This window comes from Clarias gariepinus, chromosome 25, assembly GCF_024256425.1.
Source record: "Clarias gariepinus isolate MV-2021 ecotype Netherlands chromosome 25, CGAR_prim_01v2, whole genome shotgun sequence".
Taxonomy (NCBI): domain Eukaryota; kingdom Metazoa; phylum Chordata; class Actinopteri; order Siluriformes; family Clariidae; genus Clarias; species Clarias gariepinus.
Window position 1 is genome coordinate 20,282,525 of NC_071124.1, and position 27,543 is coordinate 20,310,067.

General features: G+C 42.0%; 1 protein-coding gene across 4 annotated transcripts; it reads left to right on the forward strand.

Moving 5' to 3' along the window:
- On the forward strand, positions 1–27,482 carry LOC128513025 (transcriptional repressor p66-alpha-like). 4 transcript variants are annotated; one of them, XM_053486623.1, is made up of 11 exons: positions 1–206; positions 15,335–15,593; positions 19,827–19,953; positions 20,151–20,282; positions 20,498–20,572; positions 20,711–20,836; positions 21,464–21,661; positions 21,948–22,194; positions 22,314–22,726; positions 24,413–24,650; positions 25,490–27,482. In XM_053486623.1, exons 2-11 carry the CDS (start codon positions 15,343–15,345, stop codon positions 25,624–25,626), a joined length of 1,944 nt encoding a protein of 647 aa, XP_053342598.1. In that variant the 5' UTR covers positions 1–206; positions 15,335–15,342; the 3' UTR covers positions 25,627–27,482. The 4 variants fall into 4 exon arrangements, with proteins under 4 accessions (XP_053342598.1, XP_053342601.1, XP_053342600.1 ...); XM_053486626.1 differs by having other exon boundaries at positions 24,413–24,539; XM_053486625.1 differs by having other exon boundaries at positions 20,714–20,836.
- Positions 27,483–27,543: the final 61 nt, after the last annotated feature.

Genomic DNA, 27,543 nt, shown 5'->3' on the forward strand with positions numbered 1-27,543 from the left:
GAGTGCGCGTGCGTGTGTGTGTATGAGTGTGTGTATAAGGCGCATTATTTGGCAGCCGAGGCGGCGGAGTGGAGCGGGGAGGGCTGAGCTCAGGGTATCCCCGCTATTCTTGTGTTTTCTTTTTACGCTGAATTATCGGAGTTAATTGTCACCCAGGACCTGAAGGAAGGAGCCGTAAGAAACGGACGAGCAGCTTCTCGGAGCCGGTAAGTCAGATCATTAATAATTATATTAATAAAAAGAGTGCGAAGTTTTTGGGGAGGAGGAGGAGGAAGATGATGATGATGAGGAGGAGAATTAGGAGGAGGGGTGTAGAGAATCCTTTTTATTCAGACTTATCGAAAGCTCCTCTTCCTCCTCATCCTCCTCTTCCTCATCGACGCCGTTACACTTTTATTTCCGACAACACGCGGCACGTAAAGAACTAATCTAATCTGATCTAATCTAACATCACTCTGATTTACACAAGTTTGGTTGGCAGGACTATTATTATTATTATTATTATCATTATTATTATTATTGATATAAATTTCATTCTCCGACGGAGTTTGGTGTTGTTTGCTTTCTCTCTCGCTGCGCCGTGTCTCGGCGGATAAGCGACGAGTTATCTGTCCGAGTTGGACATTTTGTTTTTTGTTCAGCGCTTTTGGCCAGTTCGCGGACTCACTGACCCGTAACCCGACCGGGCTCACTGTTAGCCCTCGGGAGGACGCGTTTCTCCTGGAAATGGAGGATATTTTCCTGGTTGAAGTGCTGAAAGTTTAAATTTTGCGCTGCTTGCCCCCCCTCTCCTCTCCGAAACGCGAGGTAGGTAACGCTAGCGAGGTTTAGCCTGCTAACGTCTCAGCGCTTGATTGGCTTGAACTCTGATGGGTTTAGCTTACTGCTGTTTAATTATTATATTATTATTTATCAATTTAAAAAAGTGTATATTAATTAACTGAAGTTGTGAATTTAATGTTTGTATCTCTATTATTATTATTTACATTGGAACAGTAAAAAATGTTATATTATTTGACACGAGTTCATCTTGTTTGTTTGTTTACTTGTTTGTTTGTTTATTGCTAATAATAAATGATCATGACAGGGCATGTTGTCAGGAATTGCCCTGTTTTTATGTAACATTTCCGTCATCCGGTCTGACTGACACACACACACACTGCTTTTTACCGGCGTTTGCCTAAACACGCGGTGTTATTTTGAAACGCAATCCAGTGTTCTTTTCAGTTATTTTAGCGAAAAAAGCAGGTAATAATGGTGTTATTTTATTTATTTATTTTTCTTGAGTCGTGGCACTTAACCCGACAAGGCTGCCAGTTTTTTTTTTCTGATGTTATCACAATAAAAGTCCCCTGGCTGTAATCTTCCTCCGCTTCATCCACACCCTCATCATCCTCTTAAAGCTACACGTGCGTTTTACAGCGGCGCACGCGCTGCTCCCGCGATACAGACTGTACTGTACTGTATGTAGTACTGTATATGGATGTGCGCGCGCGCCCGGCTTTCCTTGTTTCACTTTGAGATGATGTTTTTTTTTTTTCTTTCAAATTTTGTTACAATGTAACTTTTTTAATGTTGCAACTCAGAAACTCATGGACGTCCAGGCGAGCGTCCAGCTGCTCTTGATACAATAAAACGAAAGTGATTCGATTCGCTTCGATTCACCGTGGAATCGAACCGATTTAGATTCGAATGTGATCCAGTTCAGATAAATGTTAAGCATTCACTGGAAAGTTTTTACGTTTCCAGTTTTTCCATAAAATGACATTCTGCATTATTTTTTATCTTATCAGGTTTAAGGCAGAAAGAAAAAATAATATATATATTATTTAGAATAATTACGATTGTATTGATGGAGATTATGACCGTTTTTAGCCACTTCCCTTGTTGTCCAGAATGTACGCTAGTAAGCTGTCACTGCCATGTTGTAGCCCGTGAGAATTTTTTAAAATCCCAAACAAGTTTTTTTTTTTTTTTTTACCTTTACATCCCTAACTGAGTAAAACCAGTCTGCTGTTTCAAATGTTAACTGGCAGATCATCTCATTACGATACTTTAACTTCTTGTGTTGTTGTTGTCAGTTTCTTAAATGCAAAATATATTTGGTGCATCAAAAAACAACCATCGCCTAATGCTTTCAAATTTATTCATTATGGACTATCAGGCACGGATCGAATTGGAAATGAAGGCCATTCGTACTTGAACACCAGAGTGGACACGACTTTATCAGCGCCATCTGTCTCCTTTGAAATCTCAGTGTGCACATAGCACACTTTAATCTCATCCTCTGACCTACACAGTCATAGCCTGGGCCATATGTATATGGGTATTTTTTTTAAAACAGTTTTTTCAACCAAACGAGAATACAGAACACTTTGTCTAATCATGCCAAACCAACAGGTGGCAGTATAACCCTAACATGTTGGCCAATCAGAAGCATGGGGGAAAAAACTTTATAATTGGGTACATCAGATGCAGAAAATGTTGTGCATACAGGACAGTTTTTCACTTTCTGAGTTCGTTTTTCACATTAGGGCACTGGTGTAGTTTCAAAGAACTCTCGACACCAAAGTCTGCTGGAAAGGGCAGTCTCGCGCATGGTACGTCATATGCATACGTCATACGCATAGATCGCATTGGATGTGTAGCCCAAGCGTACTTGAACATCGAAGTGGACACCACGTTATTAGCGTTGTCTGTCTCCTACGAAATCTCCTACTGCACATAGCATGCTCCGATCTCATCGTCTGACTACACAGCCATATAGCTGATAAAGTAGGAATGCACATGAGAGAATTTTTTCCCAAAATGGTAATATTAGGCATAGAGTGAAGATTGACTACCTTATTTTCTTCTTCTTTTTGTGTTTAATGGTGGCTTGCAAAACAGCTAGGGGCGCAACATATTAACATATTGCCACCTGCTGTATCGGAGGGTGAAAATACACCCGAGTACGGGGGTAAAAATTGTGAACGCCGGCATCTCGTTCATAAGGAGGGAAGGAGTTTTCCGAAAAGTCAGTTTTAAGTGACCCAAAACAGAGCTTGCGTGTGGTTGAAAGGCCAAAATCCCCTGTACAGAAAGTGACTAAAGGCACATTTAAGAGTCAGCTGTCCACTCGTGGTCATATGACTCTAGACTGAGTTCCTGATGAAATCCATTTACAGAACGACACTAACTTTTCTAATTTTGTATCACTTCTATTTTTAACCTTGTGACTTAAGCTGGCTTGCGATTCTGAGGCCTGTAGGTGGATCAAGTTTCTCTGAATCTTACTTGTATAAAGATTTTTTTAAATAGGTGGTTAAAAGCATTGGGCAGTAGTTTTCCTGATGCTCTTCTGACTGCAAACAGGAAAAAAAAAATCCGCTCTTCTCCAGCTCTCCCGAGTGTGTTTGGTCCACAGTGCTTGGGGTATTCTTGGGATAAAAGTCTCCTCTGAAGACAATGCATGCTAGATGGACATTCAGCATCTACTTCCACACTTTGTAGATTTCAGGTGTCAGTAATAAAGCTCCAACACAAGCTGATGGGAATTCTGTGTGATTGAGTTAGGCCTATTTGCTGTTTGTAGTTAACGAGTCACGATGCCTGGCTGTTGCTAAGCAGCCTCGGATAACAGCGCTGTCTGAGCTTCCCGTCGCTTCATCTTCCTTCTGAGGTGGATGTTGATCAAACCCTAGAGCTGTTTCTGCATCACAGAGACTTTCAGCTTAATGATTGTTTCTTTAAAAAAAAAAAAAAGACAGTTAAACTAATAAATATCGTTAACGTCATCATTAGACCGAGACTGGATTGGGTTTTCAGACTGTACCAAAGGCCGATTCCATGTTAATGTTAGTGGGCATGCATAGCTAACTTGTTAGACACTAAACGACGGTGTGTAAGTGCATGCTCTGTAGGAGTGTGTTTCATGTTTAGTCACTGAGGGTTTTTTTTCTTTTGTTTTTTTTTTTATGTCAGAGGTGAAGCCGGTGAATGCATTCGCAGGAAACGGTGTCGAGTCCTAACAGAGATTATTCTCTCACCACCGTTGTATGGAATGTAATCTGATTGGCTGTCGCTCGCAACACTTTCAATTTGTCTCTGGTTTGGTTGCCTTTCAATTCTAGGCCCTCCCTGCATACCGACCAGGGAGGTTCAAGAATAACATGCTTCCTTTGAGACACATGAATCTATAGAATATTTTTTACAATTCACAGGATTGTGCTATACGCTAGGGAAGGGAATCGCCAGCGACTGTCTGATACGATGTCACGATAACTGAATGCCAATCCGAATTTTCATCGATTTTATAAATATTACAATTTAATAAATATCTCAATTCAATGTTACTTTTTTGTTTAAGCAAAAACAAAAAAACCTGATGCTGTGCTGCTGTCAATGTTTAAACAGCTTAGAGTGCACCACCTGTATAGAAGCTGCAACACTTTTCCATCTCAAATGCAACCATGTAAAGTATAAATTCAAAAATATTTTCTCATAAATCGACTTTTGGAGTCATTGTCACGATACACGAATTGCCATGCAAAGGAATCACGATACATCAATGGATCAGTTTTATTTCTTTCCCCATTTCTACTATCCACCTATTTCCACCTGTGTTACCTCGTATATGTCACTGACTGGCTAGCTGTAACTGATGGAAAAGAGAGAGTATGCCATCTCTGAGAGCATTTTGCTTCTTTGGACTCTCGGCCACAGTTGGCCGTTTCATTGTTAAGATTCGAATCGAAAGGTTTTCCTGTTGCACCACAGATCCTCCTCTAATCATGTAGCTAAATGCAGCATCTCATGAAATTGGAAGTGTTTTCACAGATGATAGATTGATTTCATTGATGATAAACAGATATTTTTTTTTTATTCAAAGATAGACTGAAGTAAGTGTTTGTATTTAATTTTTTATCCCAGTCCATATTGGGCTTTACTGGATTTCTGTCCTTTGAAGTCAAATCGTTTAAAAGCATGTCGAGCTCAGGAGCACAGAACTCGGAGACGAGGTAATGGCTGACATGACTATTGCACAACATGGCTGAGTTTTTACCTAATGTCAGTTTATCATTCTTTTCTCATTTGTCATTTTGACATTCTGTCTGACTGATTTGTTTATGATCTTAGTCTTATATATAAAATATATTTTTTTATAAAGAGACATAAAAAAAAAAAATAATTCTTTCCTAAATATGATGAACTTTTAATAGGGCGAGGTGTCTGATATTCCAGTCCAAAGTCTAGGATCATGTGGAAAAGATTAAACGACACGGAGAGTTTGTTTACACATCAACACTCTGCTTTGTCTTAGTTACACATTTGTCATTTATTTTTAGTGTTGTGAGAAATAGACATTAAAGTTTGTCCTAAATGTTAATACTTCCAAAAAAAATTATGATCTGGTTTTTACTTTTGCTACAACTTTTTAAGGTGTCAGACAGTGTGTTAAAATGGATCATAGCCTTGAGGTGGAGTGTCCTTCCTGACCACAGTGCCCAGGGCATCAAGCGCATGGAAACAAACACACAGGTCCCAGAACAACAGCAGCACATCCTTGTCTCATCTCAAAACCCTTTCCCTTGCGTCCTGGGTGAAAGTGTGGGCTTTCTGTCTGCCGTGAGGCAAATGAAGCATTGCTTTACTGTGCGTCTCAGGGGGCCTGTCACCGACAGAATATTCTTTTATGAGCAATCTGCTTCACAATTCTGTCCTAAAGTGGACCAAAAGAGTTTTGTGTGTGTGTATATGTTTCTTTACCTCCTGCCTAAAATTCCACCACACAAACACGTATGCGTGCATCCACGAGTTAAAACCCTGCAGGAGAGGTCATTACATCACTAAGCTATAAATAACCGACATGGAAAAGCCTTTCTCTGGCCTGGCACGGGCAGAGAAGGAGAGGAAAAAAACAGAGACGGCCCCGCGAGGCACAATATTGTCAGGAATATGTGAGATTTTTATTTTGTGTAGAAATCAGGGCAAGCTTTGAGTCAAAAAAATGAATGTTTCTAGAGCAAGATTTGTGGTTTGAAAATGTAAAATCTAAAGCGTCTTCCTCACTCTGTAGTGCATGGAGCGAAGTCATTTTGTTAGTCGTTCTATGCATGCTGCTGACTAATGACTTGAATTAGCTAGCTAGTTACTGTATTTTCACTTATGTTCATTATGGAATTTGAGTGAAGTTTCAGTATTAATTTGAATCCTCTCAACTTCAAGAGCATAATTCTCAATGCAATGTTGGGTAAAGGAGGGGGGAAAAATAATCCAACCAGTATGTCACAACTGATTCCTGTATTGGAGTGACGACACGTTAACGGAAATAAAAACCTGACAAAAAAAAACACAAGGGCTGGAGTCCAGCAGGGTTGGTTCAAACACACCTCCTAAACCCGCTGAGCTGACTCTGATACACTCGAGATTAATTCAGAAGTGTTAAAGCAGATGAATGCGGTGTGCTTGATAAATATATACATCATGTTTGAAAACGACACTTTTCAAAGTAACCCTGATAGTAACCGTCTCCTGTATGTATTAGGCGTCTTGTTACCGTACTCAACTTGCAGCTCTTCCAAAGTCTGTGCCAAGACATGAGGAAAAAATTCGTTTCGGTTTAATAGGCAGCGCAAGTGTGTCGAGTGGAGAAGGATCACACTGTACTTCAGGACACACACTCAGCTGTCTGTCTGACCTCCCGGCTCTCTGTCAGATGAACCTGTGCCTCCAGACTTACTGTACATATTTACTTAGCTGAAGAGCTCTCTTGCACTATGGAACGCGAGTTTAGGATTTTGGAAGTTTGTTTTAGATCATGCCTGATCTAAAACATGATCCTACAGTTAGATCATGACTGTAGGCACCATAAAGGAACCTTATTCTCACTCACTCATCTTCTATACCGCTTTATCCTGTATTCAGGGTCGCAGGGACCTGGAGCCCTGGCAGGGCACACACACACATACTCACATTCACACACTTTGGACTGTGGGTGGAAACCGGAATCCCCACCAAGCACGGGGAAAACGTGCAAACTCCATGCACACAGAGATGGGAATTGAACCCAGAGGCTGGAGGTGCAAGGCGACGGTGCTAACCACTACACCACCGTGCTGCCAGGAACCTTGTTCTGGACATTTTAATATACTTATTGTATAAATGATTTGATGTTGTTTTTCACTATAAATTGTTGAAATTTAACCTGAAATATGGATAAGTCAAATATACACCAACCAGCCATAACTTTGATGTTGATTATCAATTATATACCAGTAAACTGGAGGCAGGAACATGAGCAGCAAGGCTCACCCATGCCCCAGGGGGATCAAAGCCAGCTTGTCAAGTCTGATCCCACAGTAAAGCCAATACAGCACAAAATGCCAAAATAAGTCAATACTGGCCATAATGGAAGGGTACCAGAACACCCAGTGCACCACCGCCCGCCACAGCCCCAGGCCACCGACCCGGCCTTCAAACTCCCCAGATCCCAATCCTGTCAAGCACCCAACAAACAAGTTTGGTCCTCAGAGGCCTCAATCTGCAACCCACAACACTCAATGGATCCACTACAGACATCCTGATGCCAGACACACAGCACACTACCGGTGGTCTTGTGGAGTCGTACCTTAAGGTGCCAGCGCCACCCAGGTGGCATAAGTGAAACCTGCACAATACTAGGAATAATATTTTACCACGTAATGTTATGGCTGATTGGTATCCTGGGACAAGCAACTTCTGTTTTTGCAAGCATGATTTGAGGGTTTGGAATTTTAAAATCATGAATCGTCAGCAGCCGTATTTAATATCAGTATTTTTCATGTTAAGTTTTTAGCTTTTTTATTTTTTATTTTTTAGCTAAAAAAAAAAAAAAAAAAGTATATCTTGATTTGGAAGGCGGTGTCTCGAGTCCAAGCCGAGCATAATGCTGGTATCTTTCAAAGCAAGGCTTTCTCGGCGTATGCTGTAAAGTGCAGCATTAATCATGTATTACAGCATCGAAATCCCCACCTTGCGAAAGACTGCAGTGTTTCCGAATGTCTGCCTTCAAAGCAAAGTAACTCAAAAATCGTCCTGCAAGAATTGGCACGTCCAGAGACCTAAAATTAAGGCGTGAATGTGTATGATCGATGTAAATCTGTGTATGTGTTTATACATGCATTAAAAAAAAAAAAAAAAAAAAAAAAAACTTGTAACTTAGATATGTGCCACTGTATGGGCGTTTATTTCTGGGTGACTGATCACTAATCATCCTTATTTCTAACCCAATGCTTATGGCGTCTTCCTGAATGTCCGCATTCAATCCATGGGGAATGAGGGCTCAGTGATGTACAGTAGAATGATGTTAATCATGTATCATACACCCTGCACACTTACCAGAGCTCAGTCCAGTTAAATATTTATGGGAGATCTTGGAGCGACCTGTGAGACGGCGCAAACACCTAGGATGAACAGCTCAGCTTTACGTCGTAACTCACTCTCACTTTAGTAAATAATTTTCTTTCATACAAGTTAAGTTTGTTAAAATAAATGCTTGTTTTTGTCACGCCTTGTGCAGTCCCTGTCCAGATGCACACCTCATATCTTAACCAGCTCTCTAAAAGCAAACAGTCCACCTCCTGTATTTGTATTTGTATTTGTGTTACGAATAAAGTAATTTGTACTTGGTTACGTCCCTACTTTGTATACAAGCAGCTTCGACCCCTCACCAGGATGCGTCTCGTTAAGCGCCGCAGGCTACAGAAGAGGAAATTTCAGAAAGAACAACTCATTACCGTATTGCGCTGGTTACTGAGCTGCTATACGGTCCACATCGAAAGACACTAAATGCTCTCAAATCGACATGAAATTACAGAATTTCAAGCATTGCTTAGTAGCAGATTAGCACAGTTAGCACCAGAGGGCATCACTCACTGCCTTGAATAGAAATGTGTTTCAGGGTTTGGCAAATTAGATTTGTGGTGGATTTTTTTTTAAACTTTTTTTCCCTTTTATTTTTTATTTTTTCTCTTCATCAAGGTTCTGTTTGGCTGCGTAATTGCCAAAGCAATTAGTCTGGATTCGCTAGCAATCATGAATGTTTTACAGCACCGTATACTCAAGTGCTGTCGACTTAATTGGGTGTATAAAGCTCGGAAATGTGGAGCTCAGCACGGAGATTGGAGTTCCACATCGACATCATGGCGTCTACTCGGCTCTCATTGGTGGGTTAGAGGACGCCTGCAGCTAACGAGACAGTGATTTTTAATTTTTTATTGTTGTCATTGTGGATTTCCTTTTTTTTATTCTATAAAAAATTTTTTTTTTTAAGGAAACCAAGTAAATCAGATAAGTAAATCTATCTGATATTCCTCATTTAAGATTTTTAATTGTTGTTGTTGGTTTACAATTGATTAAATTTTTATCTTTAGGTCTTTTTGTCAGAACACTTTACTCCTTCTCTGCATGAGTACACAAGGATATGCCTTGTTTGAGAAGCCACATATATGTATGCTGCCCCAGGGGGACGTGAAACCTGATCTGTCGCTGCCATTTTAGCCTTAACTGACACTCTAGACGTTCACTGCAACATGTGGACTCGCTCCTCTGGCCGCCATCTGACTCTGCGCTTTTGGCTCTCCATACAGCCGGCTGTAACCGCTGGGCCGAGGTCAGCCGATCTGAACTAAAAGTGATTGTTCTGCCGTAGCCCTCGACCTCTACCATCAGATCTGAGAACAGCCCGATCCCTTCAGCTGTCTGTTATGGCTTTGTGCGGGACGATGACTCACTTGTTTACCATTTCCTTGTCCCCAGAAAGGAATGCTCAGGCAAGTTCTGCGAAGGAACAGTAGCCTACAGAGAAGGAACGAGCCGCGTGCTCTTGTTCTTCTTGACCGTTGTTTCCACGAGGAGCTCTGCACTGTAGTCCGATTGTTCCGTGCGAAGTGTTGTTAATAGAATAAATGATTCTGGCTTGGATTTCAGGAGCACCTTGGCTCTCACTAATGAGATTTCAAGTTCAAAGTCTATTTTATTTTATTATATATATATATATATTTTATTTACTGTAAGTCATATTGTCCAAACACTAAACCAAAATTCTTAGTGGCATCCAAAAAAAAGATGAAGCATGGTGCATTTTATTAAATTGATTGAAAAGAAAAGAATATCAGAAGCTCTGCTCTGTCCAAGTTTTAAAAGCTTACGTTTAGAACAGTCTCACTCATGGGCTCGTGTCGAATTTAAACAAGCGTGCTCCTTATAGAAGAAAGATAATACACGGCATTACACATTATTTAACAGTGCACCTGCTTTGCAGGCCAAGCTATCAAGCAGGGACGTGTTCAAGTCAAACCGGGACTTTTGATTGTACAGAACAACGATCAACGAACCCGCAGTTAAAACTACCTTTTATTTCTACCTTTTATGTATCCCCTGCTACACTAAAGCACTAATTCCAACATTTCCACTACTGCTTCAATACCATCAATGTAGAAATTCTTCTTAGTAGTTCTTAGAGCCATTAATAAACTGATCAGCGTCTAAAACGCTGGCCTCCCAGGAACTCCCTTAATACCCCACACATGTGGAAATGGCTTGGTCAGGACTGTATGGGGGATGTGGCACTACCTCCCAACCGAGTGGTGTTGAATGATTGTGAGTACAGTTCCACAGCGAAGACTGATATTCATCTTTTCACCAAGTTGGCGAGAAGTTAGCTGTCAATTTTTAATGGTCAGGTGTTCCATTCGCTGAAAGTTGACGGAAACGGTGCCGTGATCACCGAGCCACCTCGGCCGGGATCGTCATTCACTTTAGCACTGATGCAGTTAACTAGTAGTAACGTTTACACTATAACAGGGGCGTTCAAATCAAACAGGGACTCGTGATGAGACTCTTAAAACATGCCCCTGTTATGCTGGAAACTTTATTAGCAGGTAACTGCGTCAGTGCTAAGGTTAGACACATTATGGTACAATAAAATACAACACAATAAAATGTAGCATGTCAGAGACAGAGACAATATGCATAATTTTTTTTGTCCCTTAAATCATCTAGTGCCTGCTCTCCAATAGGAACAAAAAGCCAAATATTGACAAAGTTCTCACTTCTCAGTATGTACGGTGTTGACAAATTAATTTATTTGTGTGTGTCGAAGTCAGAATGAGAGCCACAGACTGACACGATGAGATTAGTGCATGTTTGCTGAGTAACGTAATGTCACGTTCTGTACCTGTTTAGCGCTCCAAATATCTGTAAACCCAAAGTGGGTGTGGCCTAAATCAAAAATTTTTTTTTTTTTGTAGAATTTTTATATATTTTTCCATTTTAATTAAGTTAATGAAGTCGACATGACGGAATGGTGTCAACATGACATCTGGTTCTTCAAAACAAAACAGTTCCTCAAACTCTGCTACATCCCTGCAGTCCTAATATAAAACATCTAGTAGCCTAATTTAAACTCCTGGGATCCTGATCAGGCAGGTACTAAGGATGCTGTGTATAAATGCATCGTGCCAACTGTTTGTTAATGAATGTGATAAGTATATATATAGTTTACATATCTAACTACTTGCTCAATTCCATATAAAAGGAAAAAGTCTTCCTGTTCAAAATCCATCCTGATGTGTCGTCTAGCAACTTATCGAACCCGGTTGTCTGCTTTTACCTTACCCGTGCTACAGTGAACATCTGAAAAGCTTAAACGGTCACGCAAAACAACTTGTGGTTTGTTGATATGCCCATTTGCATACGGCAGCTCTGTGATCTCAGCATGGCGAAGGTCAATATCGCTAGGAGTTTGAACAACCTCGGTCGGGTCACTTGCCCCTCATGACACCACATTTTTTATTATTTAAAAAAAAAAAGTTTATACAAACTGAATGCACACATCCGCCAGGAGACGAGAGCACTGACCCGAGCCCCACACTGTATAAGCAGATCAGGTGCAGAAACAACACGTCTATTGTAAGGCACTTAAAGTGGAAGCAGGGAACTAGCGTTCGCTGATCTAAGATCAGTCCTACAGTCCTGCGGTGGCATTTTGAGGTTTGTCAGGAATCAAAACAGTTTCATTTTTATTTCAGGTAAAGAAAAAAAGGGGGGATGTTTTTGAAGTACGTTTTGTGAATAAAGGTCTGAGTTTCTTAAAATAAAAAAAAAAATAGAAAATTTTAAAAGATTACGCCTTTATGATGATCTATGGATCACAGCCCACTTATGTTCTTGTTAAATAAAATCTCGATCACTTTTCGACACGACGGCAGCATACGTCACCTGAAGTGTGCTAAGGTGTTAAACCAGACTTCGTTGCAGGTTGCGCCGGAATAGGCTCGTCATGTGCAGCTCTTTATCGCTTGTATATGACACACAGTGTACAGTATGTGTGTAGTGAGAGAGAGAGAGTCTTTAAAGATGCTTACTGCCTTTGTCTGACCCCATTTAACCACAAACACATTACATTACATTCAGGCCGAGGTTAAAGCCCCGCTTATAATCGCGTGTCAGTAATAACAGCATCTTAAATGGTGTACATCATGACTGCGTTGTCGCTTTAAGAGTCGCTCCGGTCGAGCCAACTGGAACAGTCTTCCTCAACTCTTCCTCGTTCCCCCACCTCTAATTCCACCTCCACCCCATTCCACCCCGCAGCTCTTTAGAGGACTTGTGTTTTGGAATGCCATGTGGCGGCTCTTTCGGGTGTAACCATCCGTTTGTGTGTGTGTGTGTGTGTGTGTGTGTGTGTGTGTGTGTGTGTGTGTGTGTGTGTGTGTGTGTGTGTGTGTGAGAGAGAGAGAGAGAGAGAGAGAGAGAGACTGTGCGTCGGTGTCTGTGCTTGCTCTTGCTCACAAAGGGTTAAAACCTACCTCACTCTCGCGCACACGTATACACACACACACACACACACACACGCACCCAGCATGCACACACTTACCGGTTTAAACTGGTTCTCAGGAAAGTGCTTTGTGTGGCCCATTGAATCCTGGGAAGGGTCATGCGTGTGTCTCAGTGATGTCACAGAAGGAACTTTAAGTCAGCTTTCATTTATCAGCTGAAAGTGTGTGTATGTGTGTGTGTGTGTGTGTGTGTGTGCGCTTGTGATCAGAGATCATAGCTATAACTATGTGTGAAACTTAACCTGGAAATGCAGGATGTGGTTTGTTGAGTCCTATAGCAACATGTTTTTCCAGGAAAGCCTTGTTTTTTTTGTGTGTTTGTGTGTTTGTGTGTTTGTGTGTTTGTGTGTTTGTGTGTTTGTGTGTGTGTGTGTGTGTGTGTGTGTGTGTGTGTGTACGTACCAAGAAAGGGTTAATATTATGTTTAGCCCTTTCTTTCTGAGCGAACACTTCCTGTTATGCACCAGCGAGCAGACGAGGCTTTGTTTTTCCGGCTCCATTACTGTGTACATCGCGCCCTCACCGAGAGGAGACGGCATCTCCACGTCCGCCCTGCGTCCTTTACACCCGTCCTGCAGCACTCAGGGTTCTGTCCTCTGTATCGAATTCGAAGGTCACCTTCTTTGTCGATTTGCATGTGGTCTTGGTTTAAGTTTGTGCACTCATCAAGCATAAACATCAGCCATCATTCAATAGATGAACCTGATTGTTCTTTTCCCTCACGTCCGGTTCATGGTCGTGTTCACAAGCTCATCTTTTAGTCTGCGACTAAGACTTGCGACTAAAACTGTTTTTCCAGATACAGATCCTAACTATTTGATTTTTTTTTTTTCCTTCACAACCAGAGTTGTGGTGAAGCTGGAGCACACACATGCACACATGTACTCGAACGTTTCTTCATACGTTGTGGCAGTTTAGTGTTCACCAAGTCCCACTCCCAGCTTTTCTTTTTGGAAAGAAACCCCAGGAAGCGCGCCCAGACCCCGGCGCTGTGGGGCAACTACGCGAGCCACTGTGTCACCAAGTCTTCCAGTCATGAAATCAAACAAAACTGCATCGATTTAGTTCAAAAAGTAATACACGGTTTATGAGACTTGCGCTCTGCCAGTCTCATTGTTTCGATTTAAGAGAAACGTAACAACCGGAATCCTTTGTATGAGCGATTCTGGTGAACACGCCTATAAACAATTTTATGGATTTAATGTCTTTATGGTTTATACTAAATTTTTTTAGTGTTCCTCTAAATCTTATGTTTTCGAATTGGGTCACTGGACTCGTATCAGGTCCTAGATTTGGATGTATTGTGCGATGCGCGTATATTTCCGTCATGTGACACAATTCGATGAAAACAATGCTCGGGTTGTGCTCTAGAGGATGGCAAGCAGTTAGTCGGTTAGTCACCCAGCTTGTCTTGTTAGTGCGAAACCAGAAATTGCAAGCGTTTCTGTCCTGAAGACTTTCCTGTGGTGGAAAATCCTCCTGACTGTAACAAACACCTGACACTGAAGACTGAACGTTATGTAACTTCAATGTTACATAAACATTTGTTTATGGAAAATTTACATTTTTAATCTGCTTCGTATTAAATTTGGAGTGTCTTTCATACAAACTCAGTGTAGTATGAGACTCTTACAGATTAGAGACTTGGTCGAAAGGTTTGACATCCTCATAGTCATTGCTGTTAATTATCAGTGCTAGTTGTGTGTGAATACATTCAAAACCAAGATTTATTGCTAAACCTTGACTTTAATAATGACTTTTTCATTATCCGAAGCCTAGATTTCCTTGGATGACAGTAAAATCCGTTACACATAATTATTTGCAAATGCAAATGCTAAAATGAGAAGCAGAATGAGTACCCATACCACCACAGAGTGCAATCAGCCTCTTACTTAATTAAGTAATGAAGATATTTAAATGCACCAGAGACAATTTAGGAGTTTCCCAAAATCACGGTCGCGTATGTTTAGTTAATTAAGGAGGCTTTAATGTTGTACACGTGAATCCGTTCTGATTAATCAAGTCTGCACAGTGTGTGTGAGTGTGACATGCTTCGTCTGGCTTCGTGATCATAAAGCAGGCAGCATGGATGAGTCGCGTCGGCACATTTAATGTGGATTTATGAGCCACGTTTGTCTTTTTATTCATCCGCTCTCCATTAAGCCGTCCGTCTTTCGGTCTATCGCCAGCATCCGCATCACTTCGACCGGCTGAAGAGGTGCTGATGGCACATTTCCTGTAGACGGCAGTCTGCCGCGTATACCCTGCGATCTACACTTTATCAGTGCAGCCCATTAGATCGCATTACGCCCCGTGATTGCTTCTTCACCAGGTCATAGGTTGCGGTGATGTCATTGCTTTCGCATGCTTTCCTCATTAGGTTTGCTCTAATAGATCCGATTATTGATTTCACATTGCTTCCTGTCGCTCATGCTTGCTTCCTTTTCTTTGTCTCGCCTTTTTCTTCTGTCCAGGTGTGGCCATGTGTGACGAGGCGGTTCGGCAGACGCGCAGCCAGAAGCGGGCTTTAGAGCGGGAAGCTCTGCCTGTGGACTTGGAAGTGAAGAAGGTGAAGCTAGAGGGCAGAGACAGGGATGACCGGCCCGTGCTGCGTCCCAGACCCGAGGCCTCGGCACGCAGCTCTAACATCATGAGCGCCGGCGAGGTGAAGGCCACCATTAAAGTGGAGCTGCAGACCAGAGACGAGCCAGTGGACATGAGCACCACTAAAGGGTGAGAGCGAGATCAGATAAGCGCCCAAGTTGCCGCTCTTGTGCTAATTCCTGACTTGTAATTCATTTATGGTACAGTCCAGAGCTCAGAGAAACATCAAACAGATTTGTTTTAAGCAAATAATTATTGGTTTCTAACAAAGATTATTCAGTTCATGATCAACAGGTTTAATTCAAAGCTCTTTAACTTAAAAACTTACATCTTATTAATAATGTGAGCTTGGACCATATGTACTGTGTCAGTGGAAGATTGGGGAGTAAAACAGCACTAAATAAAAAAACAAAACAATACATGATTATTACACAGAGTGAAATAATCCCTGGTGTCTGAATAGTTTATGGATTAGGATTATGTGCGTGAAATAAATCTGTCCTTAGACGCTGAGTGAAGATTACAGTACTGTTAAAACATCTTGTACTGCAAACACTTTACAAACTCCAGACATGCCTTGGAGGTTGTGTATGTTTTTCTCTTAATGTATGCCAGGAGATTGTAGAATTAGAGAAATATGATGTCATTTTATTAGAAGTAAGATGTTTTGACTTGTACAGTTTATCGTTTTGATTGATAAGTTTAGAGAGACAACATTCTCCACGATAATGGTAACAGGTCTAAAATGGGGAAACTTCTCCAGTATAACAGGGTTACCTCAGTATAATAATTTATTAGAAGGGGCGTTCAAGTCAAATCAGGACTCACGGTAAATCTCGCTTTAATTCCGCGCTACTCGAACGCACTTATCCTAATGTTTCAGTGCTTGGATACCATCAAGGTAGGACGTTTGAATGGCCTGTGGCTGCTTTATGTCTGAAACGCTGGCCTTCCAGGAACTCCTTTAATGCTTCGAACATGTTGAAGTTTCCTGGAGCGAGGTCAGGACTGCAAGGGGGATGTGACCGTAACTCCCAGCCGAATTCCTGCAACGTGCAAGTGGTATTGGTGCGACAAGTTATCCATAGATTTTTAAGGATCAGGCGTTCCATTCGCTGAACGTTCACAGCAACAACTGCAGTGGGCTCCGAGCTACCTCGGCTGTGATCGTCATTCATAAATCATCCAGCCTTTCTTAAAACGTTTGCATCGTTCTCATGTTTTACTGCGGCATCTCATCACCACCATACTGTACCCGAAGTCGTCTGTAAATGCCAATCAGTTTTACACCATCATTCACGAGAAAGTTCCTCACAGGTTCTACGCTCCATGTAGATTTAATGTGTATTGTTAAAGCCTTTGCTGACGTATCGTGACGTACAGTTTCATCTAAGCCTTTTTTTCTCAATTGATTCTGATCATTATCGCCTCAGCTTGGGCTTCGTTTCATTCTAACCTGGAATTGGTTTTGTTCCAGAAACTCACATAATCACGTTAACCTCAATTCACATTATAAACAACTTTAGGACAAGTTTGTTCATCCCGTGCTTCTTCTCTGTACTTGAGCAGTGTTATCAGAGTCTCCTGTTGATTCAGTGATAAATTCTCTGTGCTTGTCTCTTTATGAAGAACCTCCTTGATAAAGGGTCGTGTTCACACTTAACCCCTCTCTGTCTAATTGCTAATTACTTCCTGATTAAGAGTGCTTTTATTCACTCGTTCACGTTAATAAAGTAAGGAATAAAACACACAATGTCCAGCTGATAATGGGAAAATAATAAGTACACAGTAGTGTAATGTGGTATGAAGTGTGTTATTCCTCCTGCGCCACAGGGATTCGCCAGCGACATCCTAAGATATTTTAATCTGCTTATGGTTTATGTAAGGTTGTGCACGTTCTGTAATACAAGCCGCTTTAGGCTGACACTTGAGACTTCTTCTGATCCTTCCTCAAGCATCTATCTCTCTTAGACCACTTTCTGTTTGGTGTTGGGAATTTACAGCACTGTGGTACAATGAGATCCATGGGGGGGTTAAGATCCATGGGGGGGGGATTCGAATATTTTTGGTAGTTGCCTTCTTTAAACATTTAACTCCATTTTTTTTGCTGGACTTTTTGTTGTGCAGTATATTTTTAGGCTGCACAATTTGATATAACAAAATGACATTGCGATTATTATGAGTTTATTATTGTAGTTTATGATTTAAACTGCGATATGTAACCATTAAATGTACAGATTTGTATAAAACCTATTTATTGAGGCTAACACCAAACAATGGCATGAATCTCATTAAGATGATGTTTGTCGGAATTTATTTATCACCTCAAAATTGTAAAAAAAAGAAAAAAGAAAAAAAGTTCCAGACTGTGTGTATTACCTGTAATAAGTTCATCCTTTTGCGATTAAATAAATGCACAGGTCCGTATTGTGACTTTTAGTTTTCTAAGTAAATTGTGCAGCACTAGTTGCTTATATTGTTTTACATATCGTGCATCATAGAATTGTCTTTCAGTCAAGTATTAAGTTTGTGTATATTGAGTGTAGAAGGATACCACCGTGGGATATTTAGTTTTGTTTCATAGTATTAGTGTCATTTGTTAAACTGATTCCTGAATCTGGACGATCCTTTAAAGATGAGCGTTTACTAGTGTAAGGGTTTTTAGATTATACCGTAGTAAGCGTACTAATATTTCTTATATTAATATCTACGCTAGGTGTGATCTATTAATACTTATGGAGAGTAAGCAAAGTGATAGTTTGACACAGGAAGTGCGTGCATGTGCGAGTGTGTTTGTGTGAGTGTGTGTGTGTGTGAGACAGAGCGAGAAAGAGAGGGAGTGTGTGCGCGTGCGCGTGTGTGTGTGTGGCAGAAGTTTGCGAGGCGGCGGCAGCTCCATTTTCTTCGGCACCTGAACCCTACTGCACTTCACAAAATGAAGGCCATGTGTCACAAACCGGTTCCAGCCGGCTGGTTGCCATGGTTTCCACTTTGGAAGGAGCAGGGCGGGAGGAGGGAGGGAGGGGGGGAGGGTCACATGACGCAATGAGCCGAACTGCTGTCGGTCACATGACTTGTTTAGTAGAGTGATTAATGTACAGGAAGTGGGTGCCTGTAGGAAGAGGAGCATCTCGGAGGCAAAGAACGCAAACGCTGCTTTTCTCACACTGGCATCGGGGTCGTACCCCCTCCCCCCCCCCCACCCTCACAAACGTACCCAGATCACTCTGAAGCTCTTAGTGTGCACGTGGAAAACTTTATTAAACAGTCTCATCAAGTTTCTTTTCTGTCTTTTTTTTTTTTTTTTTCTTTCCTCTCCAGGTGCCTGGTCATAAACATGCAGGCACCTTTGCACCTCTGCCGAGAGCACGAACGCGTGCAGCCTACGCAGGAAACGCGACCACGCTTACGACATGTACAATCAGAGCTACCTGCATGAATGGAGATGTTGCGTGTCCATGGCCTACGTTTAGGATAATCACCGAATCCTATAGATGCCCTGTGTTTCATATAACCACGTTAATACCAGTTGTTGTTGTTGTTGTTGTTGTTGTTGTTGTTGTTATAGTTATATAATATTTGATTGCATTCCTTGTTGTGAGTTTGTTCAAAATCTTCATTATAGAGCTCATCATTTTAACAATGTGTGTTCAGGTGTATGTAATATTTTCTCCTTCTAACACCAAATTCTTCCACTGTTTCGTCATCGTTGGTAAAGAGTATATTTTGGTAAACCCCTGATGATCCTCCAAAACGCCTATGTTTGTTTTTAAGTTTTGACTCTGCCCCATTTTAATAGCTCTTATCATCCTGTAAGCAGTTTCACAAGTATACCCAGAGATAAAACCACACAGCTCTGGATGCCAGAATCGGAACGCTAAGAAATCCACCGATCAAGCCAAACGCTTCACTCCGTTTAGAGATCCGTGTTTTTTTTGTTAGTTTATCACCTAAATTCCGTCTGAGTCCCGTCTGGCTGGATCATTAAATTTCATTCATGTTCGACACATCAATTTTTATACGGTGTGAAATTAGTGTAAAGACCTTAATATGTCTGAGTAACATCCGGTAGTAAGGTTCACCACACAAAACTTGTGTTTGGGTAACCAAAATTCATCATAAGTTTCCAAAATATCAGCTGAGGAATATTCAGACGCGTTTGTGTGTATTTGTGTCCCTCTAGTGGACAAAGGTCATAAAGTTACACGCGAGTTACAGTTTGGTTTAATACGCACTAAACTCGTGTGTAGAATTATACCGGTCTGAATTAGCCCAGAAGTCTTAAACTTTAATCCAGAGGGATTGAGGTTAGTGCATACCTACCATCTCACAATTAGATTTATTTTTTGTTTTGTTTTGTAGCGATATCAAGAAAGAGAAGCGACCTCCGTCACCGGACGACGTCATCGTTCTGTCTGATAACGAGCCATCCAGCCCACAGATGAACGGAGGAAGCCACTTCAAAGAGCTTGACACAGACCTGCTCATGGTCAGAACCATTTCTTATACGGTGTGTGTGTGTGTGTGTGTGTGTGTGTGTGTGTGTATATATATATAGGCTTCGTTATTAGATCAGCCGATGGTACACACTACTTTTAGGAGTAATATTTTACCTATATTTTGCATCATGGTGTCAGATCTGCTGATAATAGCTGTTTGTGCTCAATTTTGTGATTGTGTGTGTAGAGGAGCAGTCCTGAAGAGAGGGTTCGCATTATAAAGCAACTGAAGGAGGAGCTGAGGCTGGAAGAGGCGCGACTGGTCTTGCTGAAGAAACTTCGACAGAGCCAAATTCACAAGGAAACCAATGTACAAAAGGTAACACCACAGACAAATCTCACAGACACACACACACACATATCACACACTCCATACACCAATATGCACTTCTTCTAAAACCCACAGCTGAAGATTTGCACTCTCATGAGCAGCCTCTGTCCTCAGTATTAGTGCTCTTCAGGCTTTTTTTTTTTTTTTACTGCACAAACTACCAGAACCTTTTGAGTTTTTATTGTATTTGCTTTTCTTCTCAGCCCTTAAGTTCAGCCTCTGTGGCCACGCCCCCTCCTCTGGTGCGAGGCTCGGTGACCAGCAAAGGAACTCAGCCTGTAAGTGTTTAAGTTACGACGTACTTTACACCAGTGTGTATTTTACCATCAGTACAGCTTTTTCCAATTTCCAAGTCACGTTACTTGTTAAATGTGGTTTCAGTCCCACAGTCACTTATACATATTCCTGATCCTCAGCAGGTCGTGACCAGTCGGAGCCAAGCGGGTGTCATCCCTCCTCCTCTGGTGCGTGGAGGCCAGGTGTCCAAACACGGCTCGCAGAACTCCCAGGTCATCATGCCTCCACTGGTCAGAGGTGCTCAGGTGAGCCTCCCAGTCTGTTCTAGAACACACAGTTCTCAACTTTGTGCCTTGTCGTAACCTTAATTTCAAGTACAAGGTGTCAGTGTTGGATCTCTTGTTTCGACAGAGCAAATACACTATTTTGGGCTTTATAAGCAGGTTGTGATGTAACTATCTGTGGACTGCTGAATCTTGTGAATTTCCCCCATGGGGATGAATAAAGTATCGATCTATCAATCTATCAATCTATCTACAAAGGCCAAAGGGTTTTATAAGATGTACATGTGACATTCAAAACTGCAAACCCAAATCCTACAGCGGTGTATAACTGTTCAAAAACATGTGTTCTTTATCTTAATGACACTTGGATAGGTAACATAAGTTGTTGTCAAGGCAACAAATTGATGTCAACTCACCAAGCGGTGCCAGTTCTGGGATCTAGATTCGGCTTTAGTGCAGAACCACATTTGTGTAAGAAAATGCAAAACAGTACTAGATTTTGCAGTAAAGAGCCTGGGAAGCATGAAGATTTATTTATAGTTCTCACAATTAAGGAAAATGCACCTGAAAATAACCCTCCCTTCTCTCTCTCTCTCTCTCTCTCTCTCTCTCTCTCTCTCTCTCTCTCTCTCTCCTCGCTGTCTTTAGCCGATCTCAGTGACGCCACAGCAGATAGCGAGTCTGCGGCAGCAGCAGCAGCAGCAGTACTCCAGCTCTGGCCCTCCGCCCCTGCTACTGGCTCCTAGAGCATCTGTGCCCACTGTTCAGGGCCAGAAAATCATCCAGCCCAGCCTCATTCGTGTGGCCAATGTGTCTAATGCCAACCTGATTGTCAATGTCAGTCCGGTAAGTTACTATCCAAGGGTTTGTCTCCTACTTCCTTAGACCTTAATTTGTGTGTGTGTGTGTTTTGTTTTTTAACCCTCTCCAAAGATAATAGGTCTTCAGCCAGGGGTTTCCTTTAAATGCTTTACTTTCCCCTCGGTGTGCATCATGCTTTTCTTGTAACTCTCATCACTAAATGAAGTAAATACATTGATTTTTGGCCCCCTGATGCTGCACCATCAGAGATCTGTTGTAATTGCTTTTTTTTTTCTCTTCTGTTCACTTTCGCGTCTTCTATGCCTTCCAGTCACCCAATCTAAAGACATCCTCCGGGGGCACTCAGGGTTTGAGTGTCAACGATTCTCCTGCCAGCCGGCAGGCAGCGGCTAAGCTGGCGCTGAGGAAGCAGCTGGAGAAGACTCTGCTGGAGATTCCTCCTCCCAAACCCCCTGCCCCTGAATTCAACTTCCTGCCCTCTGCAGCAAATAATGAGTTTATCTACCTGGTGGGGCTGGAGGAGGTTGTGCAGTGCCTACTGGATGCCCTGGGGAGAGGTATTCGTTGATGTCTATTAACATTGATGGACATTTTCTGAAACAAGTGTTGCACTTCTGCAGCACTAAGCAAATGATGGACCTTTGTCTCCGTTCCTTCTTTCATCTTTTTCCCTCAGGTAAACAGGGAGGCTCTCCAGCTTCTCTTTCCACCGAGCCCTTCACCTGCACTCAGTGTAAAACCGACTTCACCTGCCGCTGGCGTAAGGAGAAGAGCGGCGCCATCGTATGCGAGCAGTGCATGTCCACCAATCAGAAGAAGGCCCTGAAGGCCGAACACACCAATCGACTGAAGGCGGCCTTCGTCAAGGCCCTGCAGCAGGAGCAGGAGATCGAGCAGAGGATCCTCCAGCAGGCCTCCTCTCCCGCCTCGCATTCGCCATCTTCATCTTCCTCCTCATCCTCGATCCATGTTGTGAAGTCAGAGCAGCAGGTGATTATCTCACCGCAGATCAAACAGCGCTCTTCTTCCTCGCTCCAGCACAGCCAGTCTAGCCAGCCAATCAGCCGCCACCATTCCACTATAACACAGGTGAGCTCGACAAAACTGCTGTGGTTGTTTTGAAACCAACAGTGCAGGACACACACTGTGACTGACTGACTGACTGTAGAATTGGTGGACGGTAGTTAAGGGATTGCATGATGTACCAGTACTGACTGGGAAACAGCTGGGCAATGGTAAGATCGAAGAGAACAGCTGGAGGGGACAGCACTGACTAAACAACAGATGAACTATTATTAAGGTGATATAGTGACACTGAGTGTACAACAGCTAAATATCATCAACAGCATGTCTCAATATTGACAATACAACAGCTGGACAATAGCAACATCAGAGTGCCAGTATTCATTATACAACAACTGGACATGAAGATGATTTTGGGGACGATGTTGTTGGAAATGTTGTTGCAAATATTGATTGTAAGACCAGCTAAAGAACAGCTGGACAGGAGTTGTGCAAGGGAATGTGCAAACACTGGTAATGAAACAGCTAGGTATTTCATCAATAATATCATGAAAAATGGCACTGATGACTTCATACTGACAGTAAAACAGCTGGAATGTAGACCTGATATCTTGATACTGACTGTAAAACAGTAGCTCAGTGGGTAAGGCATTAGACTCCGGTTTGGAAGGTCCCAGGTTTAAATTCCACGGCCACCAACTTGTCATTGTTGGGCCCTTGAGCAAGGCTCTAAACCCTTAATTGCTCAGATGTATAATGAATAATGTATAAAAAATTTTAGTGGTTCTCGATAAGGTCGTCTGCCAAATGCCTAAATGTAGGAATACAGGGCTACAGTTGGAATATAGCACTGATGTCTTGATACTGACTGTAAAACAGCTGGACTGTAGCCCTGATATTTTGATACTGACGGTAAAACAGCTGGAATGTAGCACAGATGTCTTGATACTGACAGTAAAACAGCTGGACTGTAGCCCTGATATTTTGATACTGACGGTAAAACAGCTGGAATGTAGCACTGATGTCTTGATACTGACTGTAAAACAGCTGGACTGTAGCCCTGATATTTTGATACTGACGGTAAAACAGCTGGAATGTAGCACTGATGTCTTGATACTGACTGTAAAACAGCTGGACTGTAGCCCTGATATTTTGATACTGATGGTTAAACAGCTGGACTGTAGCCCTAATATCTGGATACTGACGGTAAAACATCTGGAATGTAGCCCTAATATCTTGATACTGACTGTAAAACAGCTGGAATGAAGCACTGATGTCTTGATATTTACTGTAAAACAGCTGGACTGTAGAACTGATGTCTTGATATTTACTGTAAAACAGCTGGACTGTAGAACTGATGTCTTGATATTTACTGTAAAACAGCTGGACTGTAGAACTGATGTCTTGATATTTACTGTAAAACAGCTGGACTGTAGAACTGATGTCTTGATATTTACTGTAAAACAGCTGGACTGTAGAACTGATGTCTTGATATTTACTGTAAAACAGCTGGACTGTAGCACTAATGTCTTTATACTGACTGTAATACACTAGTTCAGGCATTGGCTTATGTATAATGTAGAATGAGATTTAAAAATGTAAGTCGCTCTGGATTAGGTCGTCTGCCAAATGCCTAAATGTAAATGTAAAACAGCTGGACTGTAGCACTGATGTTTTGATGTAAACACCACTGAGAAATGTGAAATACTAAAATAACTGAAACTTTTTCGTGTGTGTTTTTTCCCTCCTCAGAGTTCTGCTCAGCTGTCCCGCAGTGTTCAGCAGTCGGCAGCGGCGCTGCGCGGTGTCTCTCACTCCTTGTCTCAAGCCTCTCAGCTCCGGAACGCTGTGGCAGCTGCCGCGCTGGTCAGCAGGCCAGGTAAGCATGGTGTGCTTCAGGGGTCAAAGGTCAGCAGCAGCAGTGCCAGCAGCAGGACCTCTAAGACAGTGACCTCCTCCACCTGGAGGAAGCGGAACAGCGCAACACCAGGTAGATTCTGAGCCCCCGCGTGGGTCCGACCTCAACAAAACAATCCGAAAGCACCCCTCCTCTCCGGCTCCCTCGAGCTCCTCTCCCCCGTCTCTGTCCCCTTCCTCTGTCTCTCACTCACTCCTGCTGAGCACAATGGCACTCTGCTTCAGACGTGAGGCCGCGTCCAGAAATAGGCGCTCGTCCAGGCATGGGGCGGCTCCACAGATTCGAGTTTCTCATGTAAACAGATGATGTGTGTAAAGTTCCTCAACAGGCAATTTATTTAACCCTGATTCTGTGCGGTCCATAATAATCTGGGTTTGAGTGAAAATTATAGTCCCCTGACACACACACACACACACACACGTTCCATCGTAACCCTCTGTCCATTTCTCTCATTCCTCTGGTGTGGGCTTTAAATGTTGGTGTTTCTCCTCGACTCTGTAGAACCCTGTTATGATAAAAAATGGTTTATCTTAGGTGTGTGTGTGAGAGAGAGAGAGAGAGAGAAGTATATGAGCAGAGTTAAAGTACCCATGAACAAGATATTAAATAAAGATATAAAAATCTCTTTACATTTTTTTGCTTCTTCTTTATTCTTTCTATTTCTATTTCACTTTCTGAATTATCGAAAAATTATCAAAATTATCTTTTTTGCTCTCTTTCCTTCTGTACTTTTAATTAATCACTAGTATAGTAGTTCAGAGGTACTTTAACAGGAAATGTTTTAGTTGATTTTATGTTTATGCAAGTTATGCATGTATATGTTCTAACTCTTTTTTTTTTTTCCTTCCCTCTCTCTCTCTCTCTCTCTCTCTCTCTCTCTCTCTTTCTCTCTCTCTCTCCTTCACTTGCAGGTGTGACGATGGCGTACGTGAACCCCAGCCTGCCCATGCACAAGTCTTCACCGTCGTCGGTGGAGCGTCAGAGAGAGTACCTGTTAGACATGATTCCCTCCAGATCCATCTCCCAGACGGCCAACACGTGGAAATAAAGTGACCACGTCTCAGCTTCACCTTCAGAGCGTTCCTGACCATCACGCACCTCAGCCCTCTTCGAGAACCTCAACCTGGAATCCGGGTATGGATCTAGCACCTCTGAGAGGAGCGTGAGATTACGGAAGAGCTCGAGAGGCTCCGGAGTCTCGCGTCCGGTCGTGGAACACATTCTGAAGAAACCCTATCGGCTTCTATCACCACAGATTTCCCTCCGTCACTCGGCTTCTGATTTAGTCGCCCCACCCTTTTTTTTGTGTGTGTGTGTGTATGCGTCTTAATAATAAATAAAGTTTTGATCATTGTGCAAGGACAGAGATGTGTATTAAAGCAATAGGCCCCCGGATCCACCGTCACCACGAACAGTAACTGAAGATGTATGAAAACATGAATGATACAAATATTAAAGTAAGAAGAAATGGTTTAAGGGCTTCCAGTGTTGCTGCCAGGTCGTAACTGTTCGTAGAGACTCGTACTCATAAGCCTGAACGTGACGGTGTTACTCAAGGACTCAGTACTCGTGGAGATGATGGGAGTGCTGGGTGTGTGTATGTGTGTGTGTGTGTGTGTGTGCACGCAGGTATGTCCTGCCTTGGTGAGTCGAGACACAAAGTGAGATACTGTGTCTGTACCTGATATGAATCATGGAACTTTCATTTCTTTGGAAGAAAAAAGCAAGTTAATAGGTTTTCTTTAAAAAACAAAACAAAAAAAAAGACTGAAAAATAAAGAAAAAAAAACATGAATAAATCTTACGTTACAAACTAAAAGCCAGCAGTGCGACATGAAGAGCGCTTTTCAGCTAAAGGCAGTTTTTTGATTGTAAGTTATACACCTGATCGAGTCTGAGCTCGACTGGACGTGTATCTCTTTCTTTTAACACATTAAGCTTCAAAAAAAAAAGAGGAAAAAATACCAAAATAAAAAAAGAGTTTGGTCTTTTTTTTTTTTCTTCTTTTTTTTCTTATAAGTCACAGTTTGATCATCACGCGACTCTTTTCAGTCTCGGTTACGTGTAATGACCCCAAATGCAAGCTTCATGATTTCACTCATAACTCGCTTTTTTTTGTTGTTGTTATTGTTACTCGCTTAATATTTTATTTATGGCTTGTTTTACGGTTCCCAAAAATCTCTTGCATTGTAACTGAACAGAACAAAAAAACCCAGTGCATGATGGACTGGAGACTTGAGTTCGCGCTTTGAGTTTCAGTCCCCTTGATTTTCGTCCTTGACTTTATGCTTTGTGTCACTTTTTTTGTTTCTTTCTTTTTTTTTCGCTAGCTCGATCTTTGCAGAGGTTACCAGCAGATTAAGGAAGAGCACTTTGTGACTTAACTGCCCAAACTGGAGAGCTTTTACACTGATACAAATTCCTCAATTGTAACAGATTATGAAACCGGTCTGTATTTATTAGTGAAATAAATCATTCCCACAAACACCACTAGGTGGGCAAATGGATTATGGACGACTCCTCTGTAGCAGATATACTGTTTTTTTTGCTTTTTTTCCTTTTTTTTTTATGTGTCTGCTCTCACACGAGCGCACCCTGTTTCTAGAAATCATTGAAGTCTCTCATCGTCGCCGTCTTCTTCGCCATTTGTTCGGCTCCCCGACGCCACAGATCCGCTTCACCCTGGGTGTCGATGCTGTTCTCTTTATCTGATAGGAGATGATGAGATTAGAGGCGTCCTAGGCGTCTCTGTTTGATGATGTCACACCGCTCTGTTTCGGGGGTTTAAGAGCAGTGCTTCACTGCCTCCGGTTTCGCCGCACTGTACAAAGTCATGTTACAATTTATTAGGTTTACTTTTGTTTCCCAGTTTGAGAAATTATTAATAAAAAGTTTTAACCCTTACATTTTAAATGCCTTTTGTGCTTTTTGTCTCTGAGTCTCTCGCTCCCTCTTCCTTTAAAAT